This window comes from Urocitellus parryii, chromosome 15 (assembly GCF_045843805.1).
Source record: "Urocitellus parryii isolate mUroPar1 chromosome 15, mUroPar1.hap1, whole genome shotgun sequence".
Lineage (NCBI taxonomy): Eukaryota > Metazoa > Chordata > Mammalia > Rodentia > Sciuridae > Urocitellus > Urocitellus parryii.
The window spans coordinates 25,627,408-25,652,341 of NC_135545.1; the positions used below are offsets into that span (position 1 = coordinate 25,627,408).

The 24,934-nt window shown below is 33.8% G+C and overlaps 1 protein-coding gene across 1 annotated transcript in view; it reads left to right on the plus strand.

Annotated features, from left to right (window-relative positions):
* Lonp2 (lon peptidase 2, peroxisomal) overlaps positions 1-24,934 on the plus strand; it is a 117,620-nt gene that overhangs the window by 59,503 nt on the left and 33,183 nt on the right. The window contains exons 8-11 of the mRNA XM_077792922.1: positions 4,574-4,715; positions 13,681-13,831; positions 15,842-15,968; positions 20,625-20,758. Coding sequence (XP_077649048.1) covers positions 4,574-4,715; positions 13,681-13,831; positions 15,842-15,968; positions 20,625-20,758 — 554 coding nt within the window. The remainder of the gene's footprint in view (positions 1-4,573; positions 4,716-13,680; positions 13,832-15,841; positions 15,969-20,624; positions 20,759-24,934) is intronic.

A 24,934-nucleotide genomic window follows, 5' to 3' on the forward strand; every position in this document is an offset into this window, starting at 1 on the left:
GTGTGTGTGTGTGTGTGTGTATATATATATATATATGAATACATATATATATTTTGGATTATGTTAGATTTGGAAATATTTAAGTATGATCAGACTAAGATAATTGATTACCATAAGGCAGTAAAATAGATGATATTTTAATTTTCCATAGTTGTTTTTTGAAGCATAAACCAAACTATCTTTTGGAAAATAAAAAATGCTGATCTCATAATTAATATTTTTGAACTATTTAGAAAGTTTGGTTTTGTGTATCTTATATGCTAGTTGAATAGTCATGATAAATCTATTAAGCCTGAGGAAATAATAAGAAAAATATGAATTTATGTATTTTTCTTTTGAAAAAAATAATAATTTTGCTTTTATGTTTATATATTTAAATGCATTTAAATTTTTAAGCATTTTTCATTCTATTTTAACTGGTATATAAAAACATACAAATTGCCTATATTAACGGGATACCATTGTAATGTTCTAACAGAATGTGTATATTTTTAAATGAATGTTTTTACTTCAACTGGAGGAAGAATTTCTAGGTAATCATATTCAGGTTTAAAAATAAGTCATTGAAGTGATATACTTTGTATAAACTTTATTATGCTATGTTGCTTTTTTATTTGCTATATTTTGAGAAATAAAATATAGAAAATACTAATATTTGCCCTTTTTCTGTTGATTGTACAATTTTATTTTTTAAAATACATGACAGCAGAATGTATTACAATTCTTATTACACATATAGAGCACAAATTTTCAGATGTTTGTATAAAGTATGTTCACGCCTAATATTTGCCCTTTAAAAAGTCATAGTTTGTAAAAGATTACCACTTTTATTTATTTCCTACTTATGTAGTTTCTCAGGAGGATATTTTGGTATGTTAATTAGGTAAGAAATGGTTGCAGTTGTTTGGTGATATTGAAAGAGAACATTTTCATTTTGTGTATTGCAACATTTTGCACCATCTGATTTCATACTCTATGGATTTATTCAAAATATATAATCTTTTCAGTCAATGAATTGCATTCTTCCATAACTTCTGATAAAACCTAATAGAAAAACATGTTAAAACAAATTCAATGTAGGTAAGACATTATCTACTACATTTCTAGAGCAGTTTCTGAAAAACTAGAAGTTTTTCTTTTAATAAATAAGTATTAAATCTTTTCATTAAATAATTAGTTATCTAGCTAGTTAACACTAGATCAGTAATTTTTATTTCTTCTGATTTTAGGAAAAAATATCCTTTCAGGAGAGACTTAAATCATTAAATAATCAATCCAACTTACCACCTTTTTAGAATCAAAATATTAATAAAAGATGGCACATTCATGTATTTCTTAGCTTGGGTATTCTTTACTTCAATATGAAGTCACAATAGACATTCTTAATAGCTTATGGACTCAGTGGTAATGACTGTCTTTGTGCTTTGACCTCTATGCTAGTGGTGCGTATTTGGGAGATGTCACCTGTGACTGAGGAACATTAAGGACATTGAGTACACTTGGTGCTATAAAAATACATTTGTAATAGTTACTTTCATAAAGCAGAAGTTTTCATGGGACTCAGATTCAGATGTACTGATTTCTGCTTTTTTATTTTTTCCAAGAAACCAAAATTAGTCTTTTAAGTAGCTGGAAAAATAAGAATTAACATTGAAATTAACAATTAATAATTAACATTGGTGTTTATTATGTGTTTTATGTTTGTTTTCTCATAAAGCCTATGAAATTGGCACTGTTGTTTCAATTTTATAGATAAGGAAACTGAGACTTTGGTCAAGTAATTTATCCAAAGTAGCATTCAAACGATTTGTTTTGTTTTGTTTTGTTTTTAATTTAAAGACAGGGCCTTGCTGAGTTGCTGAGGCTAGCTTTAAACTCTTGATCCTCCTGCCTCAACCTCCCAAACCTCTGGGATTGATTACAGGCATATGCCACCACACTTGGCAGCACTCAAATGCTTTTATCACCTTATCTACCTACCAATCTATCTACCAATGGTGGTAGAAAGATGCTTTTGGTTGATTGCATAATGGATCTTGTGGAGAACAACGTTATAGCCCTCTGTCCAGCATCTACTCGATAATAATACCCTATTGCTGTCATCAAGTGTCCACTTGATGTCCTCTTTAGAAGAGGTTATAATTCTCATGAGTAAAAACTAGGTCATTAGGTAGGTAAGCATCAGAAGAATTGTAGGGTCAGTAAAAGCTATAGGTATTTATTAGGTCACTTTGTGAGAGGTGGTCAGAAAGCTTTCTTAGAATTGTGATTTAGGCAGGGAGAGTAAGAGAGTGTTTTAGTCAGATTTTTGTAACTATAATGAAATACCTGAGGGAAGCTACTAACAAAGAAAAGAGAGTTTTTAGCTCTCAGTTTTGGAGTCTAAAAAGGCCAAACCGCATGGTAAGACCCTTTTGAGGATTCCTCCTGTTTGCTATACCTCATGGTGGATTACAATGGTAAGAACACTTGTGGGAGCAAGGAATTATGTTGCAAACAGGAAGCAGGGAGTGTTATAACAACTTTTACAAGAACTAACTCAGAGTTCCATAAGAGATATCTTACCCGCTTTCAAGGACATACCCCACTCCCAATGTCTTCCTACTAGGCACCACCTTCTAAATACCACCAACCTGAGACCAAGTAGACCTTCTTGAATACTCAGACCATTCCATATCATAGCAGACAGGAAAACACCGTATTAACAAAGGTAGAAAACTCTGAGGGGTATAATAGAGTCTTGATTGTGAATGAAACAAGAGAGTAACAGAAGCAAGTTGGGAAAACCTGGTAGGAGCTAGATTGCAAAGAGCCCTTGAATTCTAGACAAAGGTGTTTGAACCTTGTTCTGTAGGATCTGGGAAGCAGTGGGAAGTTCAGGAGAAATTGCTTGTTTATAGTTCTAATATCTAGATTTCCACTTCTCTAAAAAGGGTTTTTAAAATATATTTTCTCTCCATGACCTTAGGTTTAGACTGGTGAGGCTACCTAGCAAAAGGAAAAGTAATTAATGCAACAAAATATGGCTCACAGAGGCTTTGAGATTTAAAAGAAAATGTCTCTTTTTTACCACTCTTAAAATGAGTAATAGCAAATGTGTAAGTTCTCTAGAGTTATAATTTGAAAGAGTTTATTATTTTCATATCTTGTCTTTCCTGTTTCCTGTTCTGAATTTTTTGTTTGTTGGTTTTTGTTTTTGTTTAATGGTGCTGGGACTTGAATCCAGGGCATTGCACATGCTAGGCAAGTGTGTTACCACTGACTTAACCCCCAGCCCCATCCTGAAATCTTGAATATGCTAATTTCTTATTATAAAAGGTCGAACAGGACAATGTTTATTGTATCTGGTTCCAGTGCCTTAGTCACCTGCTCTGGATGAAAGGCATTCCCACGGCATTTTTAAGGCTTTCTTGTCATTTCAAAGGTCACTCTATTTATTCTGTCCTACTTTATACCAGTCATGTGGCAGAATTGAGGCTTGCTCTGTGAATCGGCTTTGTGTGGATCATGAGATAACTGCTGCTGTTCCATTTATCATTGATCATTTTCTTCTAGGCAGTCAGCATTTTATGCCTTTTCAGAAACAGCATTTGCTTTGCACCTGACTTAGACAGTAAGGGTGTAATTAAAAATTAATAAATTTCTGCTTCAAATAAAGTTTCACCAGCTTTGTAACCTTAGGGACACTTTCTTTTAGTAAATATATTTGTTTTTATTTCATACCACACTCTACATCTGTCATAATTATGTAGATTGTCCTTATTCAAGTATGATAAAACAGCTTCTAAAATTTTAATGCTCAACAAAATATCTGGCAGGATTTTGTTATGCCACCTAATACATGTGATGTATATAGTTCAGAAATTTAAAAAATGGAATTTTGACATAAATACTGTTGATCTCAGACTCTCTTACTACAACTAACAACAGATTGTTACTTTTCAAAGGTAATTATTATCTTTGAAAGTTTGGAGTTTTTCTAATTTGTTTGTTGTTCATTATTTATTATGGCGGAGGGGGTCCACCTTCTGAGTGGCCCTTTGAGCCCATTTTTAGTCTCCTTCACGAAGATGATGTTTTAGCCAGTCCTAGGGCAGCTCTTTCAGTATGTAAAATGGTTGTTATATTGGAGCAAAAGGGTGCTCTGGAAAACCATGAGAATTTTAGGAACTAAAACTAAATTCCCAGGGACACTGGACATTTTGGAATCACAGACGAACAGCCAAAACTGTGTGGATTAAGTGTGGTGTTTTTCCTTTTTTACTAAATGCAAAAACAAGATACAGTTCTTCTAATATCATGGTCAGCTTGTAGCCAGAATTAAGTAGAAAGTAAGAATTGAATCTAATGATTTTTGATGTACCATAATACATCAAAAAAAGAGAGCTCTTAGAAAATAAAAATTGAATCTAATAATTTTTGATGAACCATAATACATTAAAAAAAAGAGAGCTCTTTGGTATGCTGTGGTAAAGCTGAATTACTTCTTTACAGGCCTCAAGTTTGATTTCTAAGTGATATTGTTCTTTCCTCCTCATCTCATGGTTGTAAATTTGCTGCCTTCTTTCTCTAGGCGAACCTATGTTGGCAGTATGCCTGGTCGTATAATCAATGGCTTGAAGACTGTTGGAGTTAATAATCCCGTGTTCCTATTAGATGAGGTTGACAAACTGGGGAAAAGTCTGCAGGGTGACCCTGCAGCAGCTTTGCTTGAGGTAAGTTTTAGAAAATTCCCTATTTATAATCACACTTAGAGCGTGAATGAGAGTAGATCATATCTGCGTAATATCCACATTGGTGTGTGATCAGTTATGGGAACGGTTTGATATAGCCTAAAATTCAAAGCAATTTGACAGCTAAATAAAAATGTCTTGGATATTTCTTTCTTTTCATTCTGGTAAGTCTTTTCATTTCTTTTTTCTTTTTTTTTTTTTTTTTGTATTAACTAGCTTACCAAAATTTTCTACAGAGATCAGTAATTCTATAAGGTTATGACCAAAAGCATCAAAGGAGTCTTCTTCCTGGGTCCTCCATTTCCTGTTCTGCACTTCTTTAACATTTTATGGATCAGTTCCATTTTTTCAAATAGTTTGTATATATTGCTATGTTTTGACTTTTCAACTTTTGGCATTATTTGTAGTCTCCCTCTGTAGAAGTTGAAGATTTTTGCCTTTTTTCTTCTCTTTTACCCCTAATGTATCATTTTGTACTCCAAATCTTTCATTATAGAATTTATCTTTTTTATTGTCACTATTAAGTATTTACATTTATATTATCATGTAAATATTTTTCACAATTGATCATTTTTCCTTTCCTGTTCCCTTTTTTGTTTTTCTGTACATGTTGTTGAAGATCTACTTGACTTGTTTCTTCTGTTTACTTTTTCTAGTTGTCTTGTTCTTCTTTTAGGACATTCAGACATTTTAGGTTCTCTATCAATTTTATCTTCGTAAAGCTTCCAATCTGAATGGGTTGTTTCCTTCATCTGGTGCTATCTTCGTAGGATCTTTCTCCACTTCCCGCCATGTTTGATTTCCTGTATCCTATATTCTTTGTCTCTTTCCTGGTTTATTCCCTCTTTTGTTTTGTTTTGTTTTGTTTTGTTTTGTTTAATGTTGATAACTTCCTATAAAGTTTACGTGGGTAAATATTTGTAGATTTTTTCATTCCAAAATATTTTTGTGTCTCTCATATTTGATTGGTAGTTTGAGTTTAGAATTTGAGTTGGAAACAATTTCTCTGCAGAATTTTACTTTGCCTTCATTGTTTTCTGGCTACTGGTATTGCTGTTGATAAAACTGAATCATGTTCTGATCCTTTTTTTACTCTTTGAAAAACTTTTTGGACCTTCCTTTTGTCTGTGTGCTGAAATTTTGCAGTAATCTAGGATGCCTTGATATGAGTCTCTTTTTATCCATTTTTGTTGATGTTTTAAAGAGTCCTTGAATTCTTAATCTTTATTTCTGGAAAATCTTCTCAAATTCTTTAGTTGATGACTTTTTTCCCCTCACATTGTTTTGGAACTCCTATTACTTAGATATTAGATCTTTAATTGTGTTATCTTTTCTCTTTTATTTTTTGCTTATTTTTTTCTACTTTCTGTGCAGACTTCCTCAGCTTCATCTTTAAAAACCCTCTATGTGTTTTTCAGAAACTTCTGTTTTTACTTCTCTGCATATTACTTTATAGTACCCTGCTCTCCATTCAGTAGCTGTAACATATCCTTTAACCTCTGTGAGAAAGACACTGATAGATTTTTTGCTTTTTAAATATCCCTTTACTTTAAGCTGCTTTTATCTGTTTATGTTTTGTATCTTTTATGTTAGAGTCTTTTGTTAACCCTCTGGAAATTCTTTAGTTGTTTATGTATTTATATTTAAAAGTGAGCAATAAAAAATCTGACTGGAAACTGTGAATACAGGAATAGGGCTTATTGACTTTGAATTTCACAATTGCTTTTCTCTTTGGGCTGTTTGGTTGAGGAACCTCTTGTCAGTAACTTTATGTTTTTCTTCTTAGCTGTTTAAATTGGCTAGCCCTCTGGAAACCTAGTTGGGGGAGAAAGATTGGGGGTGAGGTAGTATCCTAGTGTTCCACTTGTGCTTGAGCTCCTTTGCCTGAGGCCTTGTTCTCACAAAAGTGCCTGCTCTTCTCAGTTGTGCCCCTTGTCCCCTGTGCAGAGAGCCTCTGTTTTATGTCCTTAAGAAAATAAACCTCCTGTATTTTGCTGGGGTGGGGGAAGGGATGTGAGACCTGATTGCTTGGTAAATCACTTCAGCCAGTCTTCTTTATCTTAGTGCCTTTACTCCTACCACTTTTACCCTTGTTTAAGTAAAATGTTATTAATTCACATTGATTTGTATAATTGAGAAAACTTACTTTGAAAGTTTTTATTTTTTACTGTTCATTTCCTTGCTTTTAGTTCCCTTAGGCTTCCTGTTTCTTCTCTGCTTTTCTAATCTTAGAACAGGATGGCCTCAGGCATGTGTATTAGAAGCAAGGAGATCATACATTTTAGTTTGCCTGGAACAGTCTTGGATAATGCCTAATTATTAATTGCACTCCATTTTAGTCTTAGAAGTGGGTTCTGTCTGGACAATAAAAAATACAATTATCCTACTTAAAAGCTAATTTGGACATGAGGGCTTATTTTGTTTGGTTTTGTTCATTTTTAATCATACAATAATTATCTTCTGGTTCAGTAACTGGTTTACTCTACAGTATTATGAACAATAAAATAATGAACATTATTTCAGATTTTAGTGCTTTCTTAGGTAATACCTTTGGGCTTTTAGTTTAATTGACATTGGTACATTTGTCAGATAATCTGACAGATCCTCCCATTAAACATTTATAACTATCTTTTCAAAACAAATTTAACACTAAATCACTGATACTGAAGTTTCTCAACAAATTGCATTTGGAAGTCTAAAGAAGTCCCTCAAAGAGAGTTTTGTAAGTAATGGGAAATGATTAAGTTCCCAATCTGTTTGGTTGTTGTGCAGTATATTTTAAATTGTCACCAAGTATAATGTTTGTAGGTTTTATCATTGATAAACGATTTTTTGTCTAATATCCATCTTAATACTCACTGTTTTGGAAGTTGATTTATTAAAGTAGAACGCTACTAAGAGTTTGGAAGATCCAAGAGGGTAGATTTAAGCTTTCCACATAGAAAACTTTTTACAATAAAGACATCTAGGCTGGGCGTAGTGGTACCTATAATCCTACTGGCTCTGGAAGCTGAGGTAGGAGAATCACAAGTTCAAAGCCAGTCCCAGCAGCTTAGTGAGACCCTAAGCAAATTAGTGAGACTCTGTCTCAAAACTAAAAAATAAAAAGGGCTGGGGATGTAGTTCAGTGGTTAAGCACCCCTGAGTTCAATCCCTGGTACAAACAACAACAACAAAAATAACATCTAGATATTATTTTTAAATATTTAAAAAATTTTAAAATGTTTTTTAAATTGCTTTACATTATTAACCTAGAGTAGTTACTTTGAATAAATTAAAGAATCGACTTGTTTTGCCTATAGATTCTTTTTTTAAAAATATTTTTTTAGTTGTTGATAGACCCTTATTTTATTTATTTATATGTGCTGCTGAGAATCAAACCCAGCACCTCACACATGCCAGGCAAGCGCGCTACCACTGAGCCACAGCCCCAACCCTGCCTATAGATTCTTATTGTCTTCATGTTTATTGATAAAGACATGTCCATTTCCTTGAGCTTCCATGGAATTGTTGTTTATGTAAAATAGAATGTATTTCCAGCTAAGTGTTGTCCAAAAGGATATTCAAAATATAGATATCATCTTTTGAAAATTTAATAGATAAAAATAAGTGTAACTATTTAATAAACAAATAATGGTAAACAGTAGAGTTCAAACACGTCTGTTATTGAATAGCATTTAGAAGTAAGGAAATTCCTTTTAAGTAATAGACTTGAAATTACAGAATTATTTTCTTACCAGATTTTATCATGTTTATAATTGATATATGTTCACATTTAGTTATTTGCCGCAAACTGCCCGGCCCCGGGCCGGCTGAGTCCCGCTCCTGCTGCCGAGCACTGCCTGCGGCACCCCTGCTGAGCGATTCCCTGCTGAGCTGTCAGTGCATGCGGGCTTGCAATCTTGCAACCCGGTTGGGCACAAAAACACAAGCCAGTCAAACTGAGACAAAGTTTTATTTAGAGAGAGGCCGTGTGCGTCCCCTAACAGGTGGGTCCGCCACGTGTGTGTTCTACCTGAGCCGGGGGGTTTCCCCTTCCCCCGGAACACCCTCCTACCATCCTTTCCCAACCAATGGGAACTCTCCCATTACAAGAGTGACATGAGTAACCTGAGTCCTGAAAATGGGCCCAGCTAGACAGCATGAGTCCAATTACCATATGAATGTGAATTGCTGGCTGGCAGTCATAAAATCCAAAGGTGCCTGTATCAATATTTTTGCTGTGGCTCCTAACAGTTATTAAATAAAACTGCATTTATGAAATATTTTTGTGTGAGTGGGCAAGTAAAATGCACGAGTACTTTACCAATTTTCTGTGTAGATGGTGATACTTACAGTTCTAAATAATATATATTTCCCCCAAATGGAGAAGTCAATGGTCAGACGTAATAAACTTTTTTCTTTAAAACTAAAGTAAAAACTTCTAATTTTAATTAGAATTAGATGCAGTTAGTAATTAGATCAAGTAGTGTATTTACTAATTAAATAAAACCCCTGTATGATCTTCCAGTTTAAGCTATTCAGCTATAGTCAAAGAATGTCATTGAAGAGGGACTTGGGAGTCTTCTAATCCAACTCATCTTTTTATAGATGAAAAACTTGAAGCCCAACATATTATCTTAAATTTTCATTTCACTTAATTTATATAGATGATCTTCAATTTATAGTGGCTTGACTTATAATTTTTCAAATTTATTATGATACAAAAGTGATAAGATTCAGTAGAAACCATACTTCGAATTTTGTTATTTTCTCAGGTTAGCAATATATGGTATGATACTCTCTGGAGATGCTGAGGAGCAGCAGTAGACTCGCTCCCAGTTAACTACCTGATCCTAAGAATAAACGACTGATACTCTACAGTGTACTGTGCTGCTAAGCTATGATGTTTGGTGGGTTAGGTATATGAAATGCATTTTCCACTTAAAATATTTGCAACTTATGATAGGCTTATCAGGAAATAACCCATTGTAAGTCAAGGAGCTTCTATATTGACATATGAATTCTAAAAATTCTAGTAAAAATAAATAATGATATTACAAGAAAAATATAAAAATTATTCTTTTTATTTTCTTCCTTTTCTTTCTACCTTATCAGTTTAGGGGGAAACAGTGATTGAATGTGACTATGAGCCCAGAAAATAAAAGATCAGGCACATGTATCCATGTAAAACTTATGCCAGTTAAATATGTCCAGGATTTGCATTAATATCAGTAAACCACTCTTCCAATTTTTATTGATAAGCAGTACAAGAAAATTTTAAGAAAAACCTAAAATTGATAAGATAATCAACTAACTTATTTTTTTCTGTCATTTGGAAAAAAAGGTTAACACTATTCAGTATTCAATTTATTATATAATATAGTCAGGAAATGAATTATTTGTGAAAAAGAAATATGGGAACCCCTATCAATGGTCAGCTCCATTTCATCTTTCCATAAAATGAATTGTTTTTATTTTATACAGACATTTGAAATTAGGAAGACGTACAACTTAAATGACAAAAGTCTTAATGATAGAGTTTAAATCTACTTTACTATGTTACACAGCATTCCTAACTCTTCATATTATCAGAATTTGCAGTCTATCTCAGAAAGGTACCAGATAGGACACATTCAGGAATAAAGGATTCATGGTAGAGTGCAAGTAGTAGGAAGTGAAGTTAAGGATTGGATTAAGAGCTGGCAAAAATTTGGCTGCAATGTATCAAATCATCCAGGCCACTCCACTGTTATGGAGCTGACCCATTTATTTCTTGCCACCAGCTCCTGAAGGGTGTGTCCATCTGTAGATTTTTTCCTATGTAGCTCACGGGCTTTTGTGTCACATGTAAATGTACTGGTGGGTCTTTAGCAGATAAGGAGTTCATCCATTTATTTCAAAGGTTCATGGCATACATTTTTTTTTACATTTTTTTTTCTTTCAGCGGGGGACAAGTCATTTTCTTTGTTTTGGGGGATGGTTCTGGGGTTTGAACCCAGGACCTTGTGCATGTGAGGCGAGCACTCTACCAACTGAGCTATATCCCCAGCCTCTTGTCTTATAAGGATAGCAGTTGCATTGAATTAGGGCTTCACTCTTAAACTCATTACACCTTAATTATCTCCTTAAAGTTTCTCAGATAGTTACACTGGGGGTTAGGATGCACTGTTCAATCCATAACAAAGGAGGTGTACTATATAGCTCTCCATACACACTAATGTGGTTATCAACACTTATTTTGGAAATTAAAGTGCCAACTCTTCTATCATTTTTCTCTTATTCATATGTTTACATATATTATCTTTAATGTTATTTTTGCAGTAATATTTTTAAACCACTCCATTTTTCCATTTTCATGTATAAGAACACTTGATCAGGCACATATGGACCAGTCTGTGAGTTACAGTGAAAGCTGATGTGCATGGGCACCACAATCAGCCTTTCACATAACAGAATTTCTATCCTTTTCTTACTTATCTCACATATATGATGTGTATACCAAGGGAGGCCATAGCTTTTATTTATATATTATTTTAAAAGATAATTTCTTTCTGGTATTTTTAGATAAATGTGGATGAATATTCATACGAATAGTTTCTACTTGCCCTTAGGGTGGGTCATTTTCTACTGTTCTAAACAGATAAATACAAATGTGATCTCAATTGAGAGTGGATTCACAGGTGTTCATTTTGTTGTGCTTCATTTATATACATTACATATTTTCTGTGCATTCTAAATTTTGAAGATATTGAAGCCAGTTTCAGACATCATGTGTTACAAATATTTCAGTTTCTAACTCTAAAAGGCTTAGATTGTTACAAAACATAACCATATTACCATATCTAAAGTCATTACAGTCATCTGTAATAAGCAGAGGATATTCCTGGATTGCCTACAAACATCAGTTGTTCTTCCCTTAGTAAAATTATCGTTGAAGGACAGTTCTTGGTAGACCCCCCTCTCATAGCTCACCCCCACCCCCAGCTGGACTCCATGTTTCTAGGAATATGGTGTCATATCAAAGATCCTTCCATTCCAGACATACTTTATTAGGTGAGAATTATAACTCTAGGATTGAAAGAGAAGGCCTTTTAATTGGGGAGAAGAGAGAAAAAAATAGGTCTAATCAGTTTGGAAACCAGACCATGTATGTGGGTGAACTGGGCAATGGAAACACTGGTTCTGAATGTGGAGTAAGAAGCAGAGATTTATTGACTTTGAGGTTTTTTGTTTGTTTGTTTGTTTTCCCAGTCCTGGAAATTGAACTCAGAGGTGGTGTATCAATGAGCTAAATTCCCATCCCCTTTTTTTTTGTGTGTGTGTGTATGTGTGTGTTTGTTTTGAGAAAAGGTCTTGCTAAGTTGCTGAGGCTGACCTTGCACTTGCGATCCTCCTGCTTCAGCCTCCTGAGTCACTGGGATTACAGGTGTGCACCACTGCACCTGACTGATGGCTTCAATGTTCTTAGAGAAATTTTTGTCCCTTGATGGACTCATCAAATTGCCTTGGGTCTTCATATGAATAATGTTTGCTAGAAATTCTTCTTTAGTGGTAGAATATCGATCAGTATTTCTGATACTGTTTAAAGTCTGCATTTCTTGTGTTTACCTGAATAAAAAAAAATGAAGGTAGACAAATTGGACATCACTAATTTTATCTCCTCATAATTTAAATATAACTATAATGCACTTTAAAAGATTTTATGCATATTTCAGAAACATTGCTTTAGTGATTTTTCTACTTTTAAAAAACAGTAGATTTAAATATATTTAAGAACAGAGTGTAATTTTTGCTTCTTTGTGCTTCAAAATTTAAGGGAAAAAAATTACTTCACCTGAACTGACAGATAGTAAGATTACTTTTAATTCTTCACTGAACATAAGAGTTTTCTTTGATGTCTTGGAAATTCCTCTTTCTTTAACATCAAACATGATTTAGTTTTGTAAAATTAGTCTTCTGGGATATGTTATGTAGATAAACATGAATTTCCAGTAATAAGAAAAACTTTTTAATAATGAATGTTTAATAGAATTTAAGATTATAAGCAAAGAGTTTATAATTAAGGGTAACTATATTTTTTAAAAGGGAATCAGGGAAAGGCTGCTTTTATAGTAAAATTGTAGTAAATATTTAAATTAGATTATTTCCCTTTTGAGTGTGTATATTAAACTAAGAGTAATTCTGGCGTAAGTGAAAGTGGTAGTGTGTTTAAGATTTAGAACATGTGGAAGGTACTTATTATTTAAGGTTCTTATGTAGGCCTGGTAAAAGTCTGTGTCTATAACTTGAAGCATGTTAGCAGTAACCTAAAGAAGATACAGCCTCTTTAATATACAGTTGATTGTCTTAAGAATCTAATTGTTAATTTAAAATTTGTAAAGATTTGTTGATTTTACTATAAACAGAAAGATTGTGCTTTAAGGCATTTTTAAGTTAATTTTTTGCTGTGCTAAATTAGAATATAGCAACATGGTAATTTTCATTAGTTTAATCTTATTTGAAATTCCCCTTTCAGTTAAAGAATTGATACCAGACTTTCTGATGATGTTTGCAGAGAGATATACTTACAATTATTTTATCTGTTAACTAAGAATTTCAAAATACTCTGCACATTTACTTTGTATTCCTATAGCAGTTTGGATAGTGTATGCTGCCAAACTGGTTCTTCAGGATTGACTGACTACTTGTAATGGCCACATGATGAGTTATTAATAAATAGATTTAAGAACAGAGTGTAATTTTTGCTTCTTTGTGCTTGACACTGAACATGTTACATTATTTTAAAAGTATTAAAAGTATGGGAAATGCAAAGACTGATGCTCAAGTTTTAGTATTATACCTCTGTTTACCAGACTAATTATATTGAGCAGAAATGTCAACCTTGCAGATATATCATATGTTTCAGTTTGTACAACTTTCTATTGGACCTTCTGAATTTGTCTAAATGTTTATTGTTCTCTCCTAGGTATTGGATCCTGAACAAAACCATAACTTCACAGATCATTATCTAAATGTGGCCTTTGACCTTTCCCAAGTTCTTTTTATAGCTACTGCCAACACCACTGCTACTATACCACCTGCTTTATTGGATAGAATGGAGATCATTCAGGTTCCAGGTACTTAATTCACAAATAAAATCATTATTTTTGACATTTCTTGCTTTTCTGAGCATACCCTTTAAAATTAGTCATGCTGTGGAATTTTGAGTATTGAAATTAATGTGCCAGTGTATAATCTTCAAAGGTTCTGAATGAGGTATATAAACCAGCTTTTTATATAGAGTTAAAATCTGGGGGGCTCGATTGTGGCTTAGCGGTAAAGCATTTGCCTGGCATGTGTGAAGCACTGGGTTCCATTCTTGGCATCACATGTAAATAAATAAAGGCTCATCAACAACTAAAAAAATTAAATATTTTAAAAAAATGTAGGACAGTAAAACTTTTTGTTTGTTTATACCATAACAGGTAAGAATACGTGTATGTTCTGTAAGACATCAAGAATAAATTTTGACATGTTCAGATTTAACCTTGTTTGTATCTTAAAGTGCATGGTGCTTTTACCTTTCTCTTTAGTAGAATCTATCAGGTAGTTACTATTTATTTATTTGTAAATAAATCCAGTGGCTTTTCACCATGGACACATCCCTAGCCCCTCTTTTGACATTTTATTTTGAAACTGGGTCTTGCTAAAATGCCCAGGTTGGCCTGGAACTTGAACTTGTGATCCTCCTGCCTCAGCCTCTTAGGTTTCTGGGATTATAGACTTGCACCACCACACCCAGCATATAAACCATGTCTTCTTCACTGGAGTGTCCAAAGATAAAATTCTGTAGTTTCTAATTCTTAAATTCTAGCTTTTTTGCGGGGGGTGGTTACTAAGGATTGAACTCAGGGGCACTAGACCACTGAACGTTGCAAGCCCTGTTTTGTATTTTATTTAATTTTATTTAGAGACAGGATCTCACTGAGTTGCTTATCACCTCCCAGTTGCTGAGGCAGGAGATCTTGAGTTCAAAGAGGCTGGCTTTGAACTTGAAATCTCCTGCCTCAGCCTCCAGCGCTACGGGGATTATAGGTGTGTGCCACTGCACCTGGCAAATTCTAGCCTTTTTACCTAATCTTAATTGCTTAGAATTATTTTGCCCAGGAGGATATAAAAAATCAGAGAGTACTGTAAAATGAAAATAGAGTAGAATCTAAATGTAATCTTCATGTATTTTTCATAGTAATCTGAAATATATTTTTACTATTTGGTGAGTGATAAGATTTCTTAATTATCTGAAAGCCCTGCTGATTCCTGTAAGTAGTTTTAAAATATGATGGAATAAAAGTTGGTTGTGTGTATTTATAAGACTAAAATAAATAAATACTGCAACTCAATTGCCTGGAAACCTCAAATTAAGACAGGAAATTCGTAACTGCATTGATGTAGAGTAGAACAATCAGGGCATCTGCTGTGGGGGAGCAGGTGATGCCACCTTCTTCCTCTGGCAGATTTGGTCATCCTGTTTTTTAGCTTTTTTGGTCGTTTTAACTCCTCTTTGTATTCAAAAGTTGCTTTTTCAGGTCTTATTTAAAATTTTGTTTTGTTAAACAGAAAGGATGCATTAGTTTGGGTGGAATTTTTTTTCTGACAGAAATTAAAACAAATGAAGCTTTTAACTAAGAACATAAAGTCTCTTATTTTATATTTACATATTTTTCCAGCATATTGTTGGGGTAAAAAACTTTTATAGGAACATGTTAGTTTTTGTTTTGTTGCTCAAATTTATAGTCAGAGTTCTAATAAAAAACTCCTTTGGAGTCATTCCCTTGGAACCCACTGTTTATCTAGTTGAAATTGTGAATGTGTAAATTTTTCAAGAATGTATCAAATTATGCTAAAGGAAAAGGATGCATTATTTTCTTATGTAAAATTTCAGAGCATTTGAGAATGAGGAGATAACTGTCTCTAAGTTTTGAGATTTGTTTGAGAAATTTTCTTGTTCTGATTATAGTATTAATTAAAGTAATACTTAAATTCATTCCAAGTACAAGATCTGTGGTATTAGCATTTGATTCACTAAAAAAGTGTGGCATTATGGGAGCTATGTGAATAATTACAGAAGAGGGTTCCTTCTTTTCCAGGGTATACACAGGAGGAAAAGATAGAGATTGCCCACAGGCACTTAATCCCAAAGCAACTGGAACAACATGGGCTGACTCCTCAACAGATTCAGATCCCTCAGGTTACTACTCTTGCCATCATCACCAGGTTAGTCACCCATCCTAAGGCTTCATTAATGTTTGAGCAGATTTTTTTAGTATCTTCCCATAGTATACATTTCTCTTTCTCCAACAAATTTCTAGCAAACACTGCCATAGCTATTGATTTAAATAAGACTCTGTATGAACTAGAATTTCATAGAGATTCAACTTAGAATATCTTCATTGATAAGTACCTTCATTGAACTAGAATTTCTACTTTGCCACAGTAGAAATTTAAGGGATTAATTTGATAGATCAAGAACCAAACACATGAAAATAAAGAGACACTTGTTATGCCTTGAATCTTGAAAGTTGCTTAATTTGCGTAAGAGGTGAGTTGCAATTTTCAAACATCTGTTTTAGGTTATTCTGATTTCCTTTTCTTCTGTTTGAGAGGCTTTTAAAATCTCAGAGTTTTGATCTTCAGAATTAACACTGAAACAATAAAGAAGGTGCTTCCCCAAGTTTGCTAACAAGTGCTTAAGCCTGTGGCAAGCACAGCATAAATTATTTGAGTATTGTAGACTGTGTATTTATAGACTGTGTGTTTGAGTGGAAAACATACCCTGTTGAAAATTTTTATCTACCATAGCCTCTTACAGTTTTCCTGGCTCAGTGTTACAGATCCATTGCATCATCCAGCAAGTTGTATAGGCTGCCAAACACTCATGTACCCTTTTCTAGTAAATGCTGTTTTTCAAAAGATATAAAACATCTCTCTATATCTTAAAAGTTTGGCTTATCAAACTTTATTTTTATTTATGCCAACTTTCTTATGGGTCTGTTTAAATTTAAATATAAAATAGTAAGACTAAATCTAACCTGAGCGTTCTTTTTCTTTTTTTAATTTAATTTTATTTATTCTTTTTAGATATGCATGCCAGTATAATGTATTTTGGCATATTATATATATGTGGAGTATAACTCATTCTAATTAGCATCCTATTTTTGTGGTTGCACATGATACAGAGTTACCCTGGTCATGTATTCAAATACAAGGATAGGAAAATTATGTCCAGTTAATTCTACTCTCTTTGTAATTCCCCTCCCCACTCCCTTCCCTTCATTCCCTTTTGTCTAATCCAATGTACTTCTATTATTCCCCTGGGCATTGTTTTTCTAAACTTCCTTTGGGCTATACTGTGTAAATAATTCCAGGAGAAATAAATTGGGTGATTTGCCAAAATCTTCCAGACATATTATTGTACCAGATAGTACCTATGATATCTTCTGTGACTTTCAACAAGACACTTAACCCTTTTGATAGCTTTTTTCTATATAAAATCCAAGTGATAGAGATATATCTTATCTAAATCTGAATAATGATGATTCTGAAGAATAAACATTATTTGTATTTCCCATTGTCTCCTGGAGAACTGTTTCATTTCTTATTTATTTCATCATTATTATTACTGTAAAACATCAAATCATAAAAGCTATGGACATTAGGAAATCTCTCTGAGCAGTTTTATTAGTTTTTATCTACCTATGTTTATATTTAAAACCTTACAAGTATATGCTACTCCAGGCAAGTTTCAGATATGTAGTAAGCTACTAGACTTACAGCATAGAGTATCTGTGTTCAAGTTTCTCATTTTTGGAGTGTGTCATAATCATTCCAGTCTTACTTCCTCCCAGTGTAACCAGCCTGTTTGAATACTTCCAGTCCCAGGATAGTGAGAACTTTGCCATAAAGATATTTTTTATATTCATTCCCTATAATTTTCTATTTCTGCTTTATAGGAGCATCTAGAATTTAAGTATAATTCCTCCTTTTTGCATTCCTTCCAAAATAAAAAGAAATACTATCAGATATCAGATATATATACCCCATAAATAGTCTCTTCTTCAAGCTAAACATTCCTGTTATCTTTACCATTCCTCTTGACCTGGTTCCAAGGCTTTTTACCTTTATGATTAGTCTTCTGAATGAATGTATCAGTGTACCTTTTATAATGAAATACTCAGAGTATAACGCATTATTTCAAATATAGCCTGAACAGTTCAGAGTGGAAGAAGATCATATTTTTCTTATTCTGAATATAATTCTCTAGATTCTTAGCTCTTTTGAGATATTATTTTGCCTTTTCAGTTAATTTTTGCTAAGCTTGGCATACCCCATTCTGCGTTTATAGAGTTTAGTTTCTTAAAGCCAAAACATTGAAATTTGTAGTTATGTATATTTCATTGTTAGTTTTTTATGTCTTCTGAAAATCAGCATATATAACATCCTATGTTCAAGTCATCATGAGAAACATCAACCAATTCTTTTTTTGGGGAGTGGGGGTTTGCTAGGGATCAAACCCAGGATCTCACACATGCTGGGCAAGTACTCTGCCACTGAGCAACATCCTCCACCCCAAACAGCCAATTCTTGTTTTCTTATTTGACCCTGGTTATTCCTCCTTTTACAATTTAAAGATATCAAATAGGAGTTTGTATGTCTACTTTTTTGGTCAGTTGTTAATGATATAATCTGTGAATTGGTTTCTAGCCCATTATTGTTCTAAACACTTAAAGAGGTACTTTTGTTGTTGCATATCCTGATTATTTTTGGCTACCTCCAATTCCTTCTGAACCTCACGGTCTCATTTTTGTATTTTCATTCCATTCCTTTGTAAGCTTATTCAGACCCTCTGCTTTCATCTTTTGTCCCATTAAACCTAAGCTGATCATGTAGTTGTCTAGGAAGCTACTTTGGGGTTTTGGTTTTTCTTTATATTTTGATTTATTTATTTTCAGGATACCGTCCTGTTTCTTCCTTATTTAAATTATATTCTGGGGCTGGGATGTGGTACAATGGTAGAACAGTTACCTAGCATGTGTGAGACCCTGAGTTCAATCCCAGTGTCAGGGTAAAAAAAGGAAATTATATTCAGTTATAGAATGTCAACTCTATTTTTATGTCCTTTTATCTTTTTGACTGAAATGAGTTTTACTTTATTTTACCAACTGCTTTAATCTGTCTTTTCTCACAACTTTTAAAACCTCCTTCCCTAGAATGTCTAACTACCTAAATCAAATCCAGTTTTTCAGATAAAACAAATTTTCTGCCTGATATTGTCCATTCCTATCCCACCAAAGTTGATTACACCAAAAATGGTTTATGGAATGGGTTGTGGAATTTGCTGTAATATGTAAGTTTTTTAGGTAGCTCTGCTTAACTACATGTAGAGTATTTTACAAAATCACAATAAAAACACACAGAGTCCCTAGGTGATTAGCAAAGTTCCTAGTAAAAAGTTGACTTCTGTCCTACATTCAGTGCAGTTTCTGATTTTTGTCTTTTTTTTTTTTTTTTTGATACCAGGGGGGCACTTAACCACTGAGCAACATCCCTACCACTTTTTATTTTATTTTATTTTCTCAACACTTTTTATATTTTTATTTTGAGACAGAGTCTTGCTAAATTGTTAAGGGCCTCCCTAATTTGCTGAGGCCGGCTTTGAACACCTAATCCTCTTGCCTCAGCCCTCAAATCACTGGGATTACGGGCATGCACCACTGCAGTTGGCTCGATTTCTGATTCTTTTTGTAGTATTTCAAGTAAAATTAATTTAGAATTTTCTTAAATTGACAAATTTTGCTTTAGAAAACTCTTAAATATATCACAAAATAAATGGTATTTTATATGCTGACAAATTTACTTTGTCAATATAAATTGAAGGACCAGGACTGGGGTTGTGACTCAGTGGTTAAGTGCTAACCTAACATGTGTGAGGCACTGGGTTTGATCCTCAGCACCACATAAAAATTAACAAATAAAATAAAGGCATTCTCTCCATCTACAACTATTAAAAAAAAAAACAGCGTACTACAGGGACACAGACACATCAATGTTTATAGCAGCACAATTCACAAATAACTAAATCATGGAACCAGCCCAGATGACCTTTAGTAGATGAATAAATAGAGAAACTGGTATTTATACACAATGGAATATTACTCAGCATTAAAAGAGAATAAAATCATGGCATTTGCAGGTAAATGGATGGAGTTGGAGAACAATGCTAAGTGAAGTTAGCCAATCCCAAAAAACCAAATGCCGAATGTTTTCTTTGATATGAGGATGCTGACTCATAATGGTGATGGGGTTTAGAGAGCATGGGAAGAATGGAGGAACTTTAGATAGGGCAAAGGGAAGGGAAGGATCATAGGGATAGGAAAGAAAGTGGAATGAGTCAGACATCATTATCCTAAGTATGAAGACCCAAATGGTGTGAATATACTTTATATACAACTAGAGATATGAAAAATTGTGCTCTATATGTGTAATATGAATTGTAATGCATTCTGCTGTCATATATAACAAATTAGAATTTAAAAATTTAAAAAATAAAGTTATTGTGTCCACCTCCATCTATAATATGTATATTAAATAAATAATAAATAAATTGAAGGACCAAGGATTTGTTTTTCGGTATTGGGTAAAAATTCAGGATAATCTATATAAAGGAAATATTTGTGGCTGAAAACACATCTGAATATTTAAGAAGTAACAATACTTACGTGAGACATTTTTGGTGTGAGTAAGTTCATTAGTCAAGGCAGAGTAAAAAAACTTTTAAATGTATACTGTTCCTTTAATAGAAAGGTTAGTTGTATTTCTGTCTGTTTTTAAGGTGGTATTTAGGCAAAATGAAGTATTTTTCTTTGTTCACAGGTACACCAGGGAAGCAGGAGTTCGTTCTCTGGATAGAAAGTTTGGGGCCATTTGCCGAGCCGTTGCCGTGAAGGTTGCAGAAGGACAACATAAGGAAGCCAAGTTGGACCGTTCAGATGTAACTGAGGGAGAAGGTTAGTGGCCTTGTTATGGTGCTCTCAGACCTGGCAGCTAGGAGTGAGTGGCACAATTAAATTGGATGTGGAGGATGGCGTTGTCATTGGGAACAGTGGCACGTGTGACTCCAGTGGCAAATGCACTCAGTGAATAAGTAATAACTTAAAGTTTGGTATAATTTATCAAGAGAGTTCTCTTTTACAAATAGTTCAGAGTATAAATGGAGTAATATTCAATATTAATGCTGTAAGGATATTGTAACTTCTTCAGATTTATAATGAAGATACATTTTATGTATGGGTTCTGGTGTTCCCTAATTTTTTTACCCACCCAGACAGTTGTTAAGTCTTTGAATAATGTATAGCATAAAAAGTTATTACAAAAAAAAAGAAAAGAAAAACTTACTACAATATTTAAAAGTCCAAGCTATCCAAGTACTACAAGAGCAGGTCTTTGTACTCTGAAAGAGCTTCATGTACGTAATTTTTCTGACACATTTTCTTTTATAGGTATATGACTAAATGCAATATAAATTATTTTTTCTTCAGTAATTGTGGAGGTAGTAATAGGAGGAAAATTCTTTTACTGGAATTAATGAAATGTAGATATTTCCTTTGTTACCCAGTTATGGTGTTTTAACTTTTGTTCCAGAACTGGTAGGGTGTCGCATTCTAGGACTAAACACTCAGGGTCACTCCAGGTGAACTGGGCTGCAAAATAATCACACAGAGACAGAAAAATACCTTTTCCTTTGGGTCCTGTGACATCTTCTCCAACCTTAGGGGTCCATGGAAAGAGAGAGAGAGAGCCTGTTATTGGGGAGAAGCCATTCAAATGAGGCAAGAGGTAGGATTACAAGTGAGTGTAGCTCACCCTCTGGGTATCTCCTACTCCTATAGACACACCTTGTTAGCCATGTTATCTGAGTGAGGGAAAAGACTAATGCACCAGACTACAGTGATCTTTCAGATCCCTGTGGTGCATCAGGACTTAAAGGTGCGTGTGCGTTTGGAGTGGCACCCCACAGTAGGAGTTTGGGTTTATCACACCATGCTAGTATGCAGAACATAACTTGCCATAACAAATATGACTTGAATAGTAGGGAACTGAAGATTGCTTTCAGTAAAGAGATTTATTAGATGTCTACCATTTATTAGATTATTAGATTTATTAGTTTACCATTTCCAAAGCTCTTTCCAGAAAAGAGTTAAATGAATGTGATCAAAGAACCATAATTTGTGCTAGGCTTAGAAGAACAGACACAGTTAAAAAGCATCTTCCTTGTTTTACTTCTCACTTACTGAGCTCACAACAGCACTGGCATCGAAGAGCAGATGTTCACATAATTCTCATATTTCTGTATGATGTTTCACCCCCACTCCCACTTCGAATGGAACTCCACTGGTTCATTTTTTCCAGAGAATAAACCAGCCGTCTTTTGATGAATTGAACAGGGGTCATGTCCTCATTGTGTGAAGTAGGGATAGGGCTGTTAAACTAAAATCATTTCTTATATTGACTTTAAAATGTTTGTTTGAACTCCCTTCTGTGGTTTGAATATATCCCCCAAAATTCATATGTTGGAAACTTCATCACTGTTGAGAGGTGAGATCTTTTAAGAAATGATCAGGTCATGGGACCTCTACCTTTATGAATGGATTAAAGTCATTATCTTAGAGAAGTGGGTTAATTATCATAGTAGTTTCCTGATAAAAGAATGAATTCAATCCCCTTCCCTCTTGTCTCTCATGGGTTCTCTTACCATGCAGTCCTTTCTGCATGGTATGATGTAGCAAGAAGTCTTTCTCCAGATGCACCCTCAATCTTGGACTTCCCAACCTCCAGAACTATAAGCCAAATAAATTTCTCTTCACTGCCCAATCTTTGGTATTCTGTTATAGCAGCATAAAAGAGACAGACAGCCCCACTTCTCACCCACACTTTCAGGGATACCTTACATTCCTACCCTTGATAGGATTTCATGACTCAGATGAACTTGCTGCTGCTGATGAAACATCCCTGTCCTGCAGACACCAAGGTCTCTGCTTTCTCTAGCTTGCAGAGTTTTCATTATTTTTTGGTCCACCCACTTTCTGCCTTCCAAATTTTGTCAGAATCTCCTCTCAGTGTTGTCTTCTTTCTCATTCCTTTTGTTCTTGTAGGTTTATATATTTTATTTTTTAATTCTCATGATAATAGAATTTGAGAGAAATAATAAAGATAATCTACTGTTTATAGAAATCTGAATTTTTAGAAACTGTCCTAGGCGAGAGAGTGCCTATCAAGAATAGAAATCACATTTGCAGGTAAATGGATGGAGTTTGAGAATATAATGCTAAGTGGAGTAAGCCAATCCCCAAAAAACAAATGCCAAATGTTTTCTCTGATATAAGGATGCTGATTGATAATGGGGTGGGGGAGCATGGGAGGAATAGACAAATTCTAGATAGGGGAAAGGGAAGGGAGAAAAAGAGAGGGGGCATGGAGGTAGAAAAAGCAGTGGGATGAGATGGACATCATTATTCTAAGTATATATACGAAGACACGGGTGGTGTGACTCTACATTGTGTACAACCAGAGGTATGCAAAATTGTGCTATATTTGTATAATATGAATTGAAATGTCATATATAACAAATTAGAATAAATTTTTAAAAAATAGGGATTGAACAATCCAGGGACACTTAACCACTGGGGGTCGGAGGGGAAATCACTGGTGTAGCTACAGTGGCAGTGGAAGACTGAGTCACCATTCCTTTTTTTCTAAGTATAAGACCTAGATTTACATGCTCCTGAATTTCTCCTTTTTTATTCTTATAGCACTCCCTTTGTGCTGTGACTTCAAATATCTAATCCTTTGTCTTTTTGTTCTTGTCTGTGGTATAATAGGAAGATAGAGGGTAAAATGAATTTCTCTATATTGTAAAAATTTAAGATTGAGATAGTATTTTTTAGAATTTATAATATAGGGATTTGATGTCCAGGGAAACTGTCCATAATTATAGTGTGTTGCTTAATATTTATATATACATCCATTAGCATATTTCTAATAATATCTGTGCTCTTATTTGATATTTTTAAATAACCCACAAATATTCAAGAACTTGTTCAAACAGCTTGTGAACTGTGTATGACCCTAAAGTTTTTATGGTTAACATTTAATTGGTCCTTTTGTTTTTCTTTTTCTTCTTTTTTTTTTTTTTTAAATCATAGAACATCTCCTAAGTGATGATGTAGCTAAACAGATTTGGGTAGTTAAGGTATTATCCAGGTACTTCAAATGAACAATTAGGATAAATATTTGTCTCTTGAGGATGATCTTGGTTGTAGCCTTATTGAGGCACAGATATTACTCCATATTGGTCCTAATATTGTAAGATATTCATGAGTTACTGTAAATAATTGTACTCCAGAATTTTATAGAATAATTATAATGAATCTTGAAGTGGTGTGTATGACATCAACCAAGCTAAAAGAAATATTTCTACAAGAGTTTGCATTCATTTTTCAAGCCAAAAATTTTAAATGGAGCTTAGCAACTGAAAGTTTCTCATTAAGAAATTAATTATTTCAAATAGGGGTATAAAAGAAAACAGTTGTTTTAGAAATTTCAAGTATAACACTGTAGATTATTTTTAATGTTAAAAATAATGATGGACTTAGAGTTACTGCCAGGAAGAAAAGTGACTTCAGGCCATGAGGTTCAAAACATGCAGAAACCTCCAGTGTATCAAACCAACTTTCTGGAATAGACCCAAGAGTCTCTGTCTGTGAACAGTTGTTTTTGTATTTGTGGGATTTTAACCGACAGTTAAACAAACCAGAAAAGAAGACAGTGAGATGTGCAGTTGATCAATGTAGAGAAAGAATATTTATGGTTTCAGTCATCTACCTATTAAGTATGGAAATCATTTCATAATAGCAATGCTGCTTATGTTTTTCTGTATACTATCAGTGTGTTCTAAATTGCTCTTTTTATCCTGGGATATTAGTTGAGTTGAAGGGTAAAAGCACATGACTCCAGTTTTATTCTGGTTTGTTTGTTTGTTTGTTTGTTTTGCTTTCCTTTAGCCAAGACAAATACTCCATGTATTCAGTTTTATACACTTGTGTGTTTCTCTGTAGAGTTAGGCAAATGTCTGTTTGTTCAATTTCTCATGTTCCATATATGATCAATTACTACCTGGTAGGAAT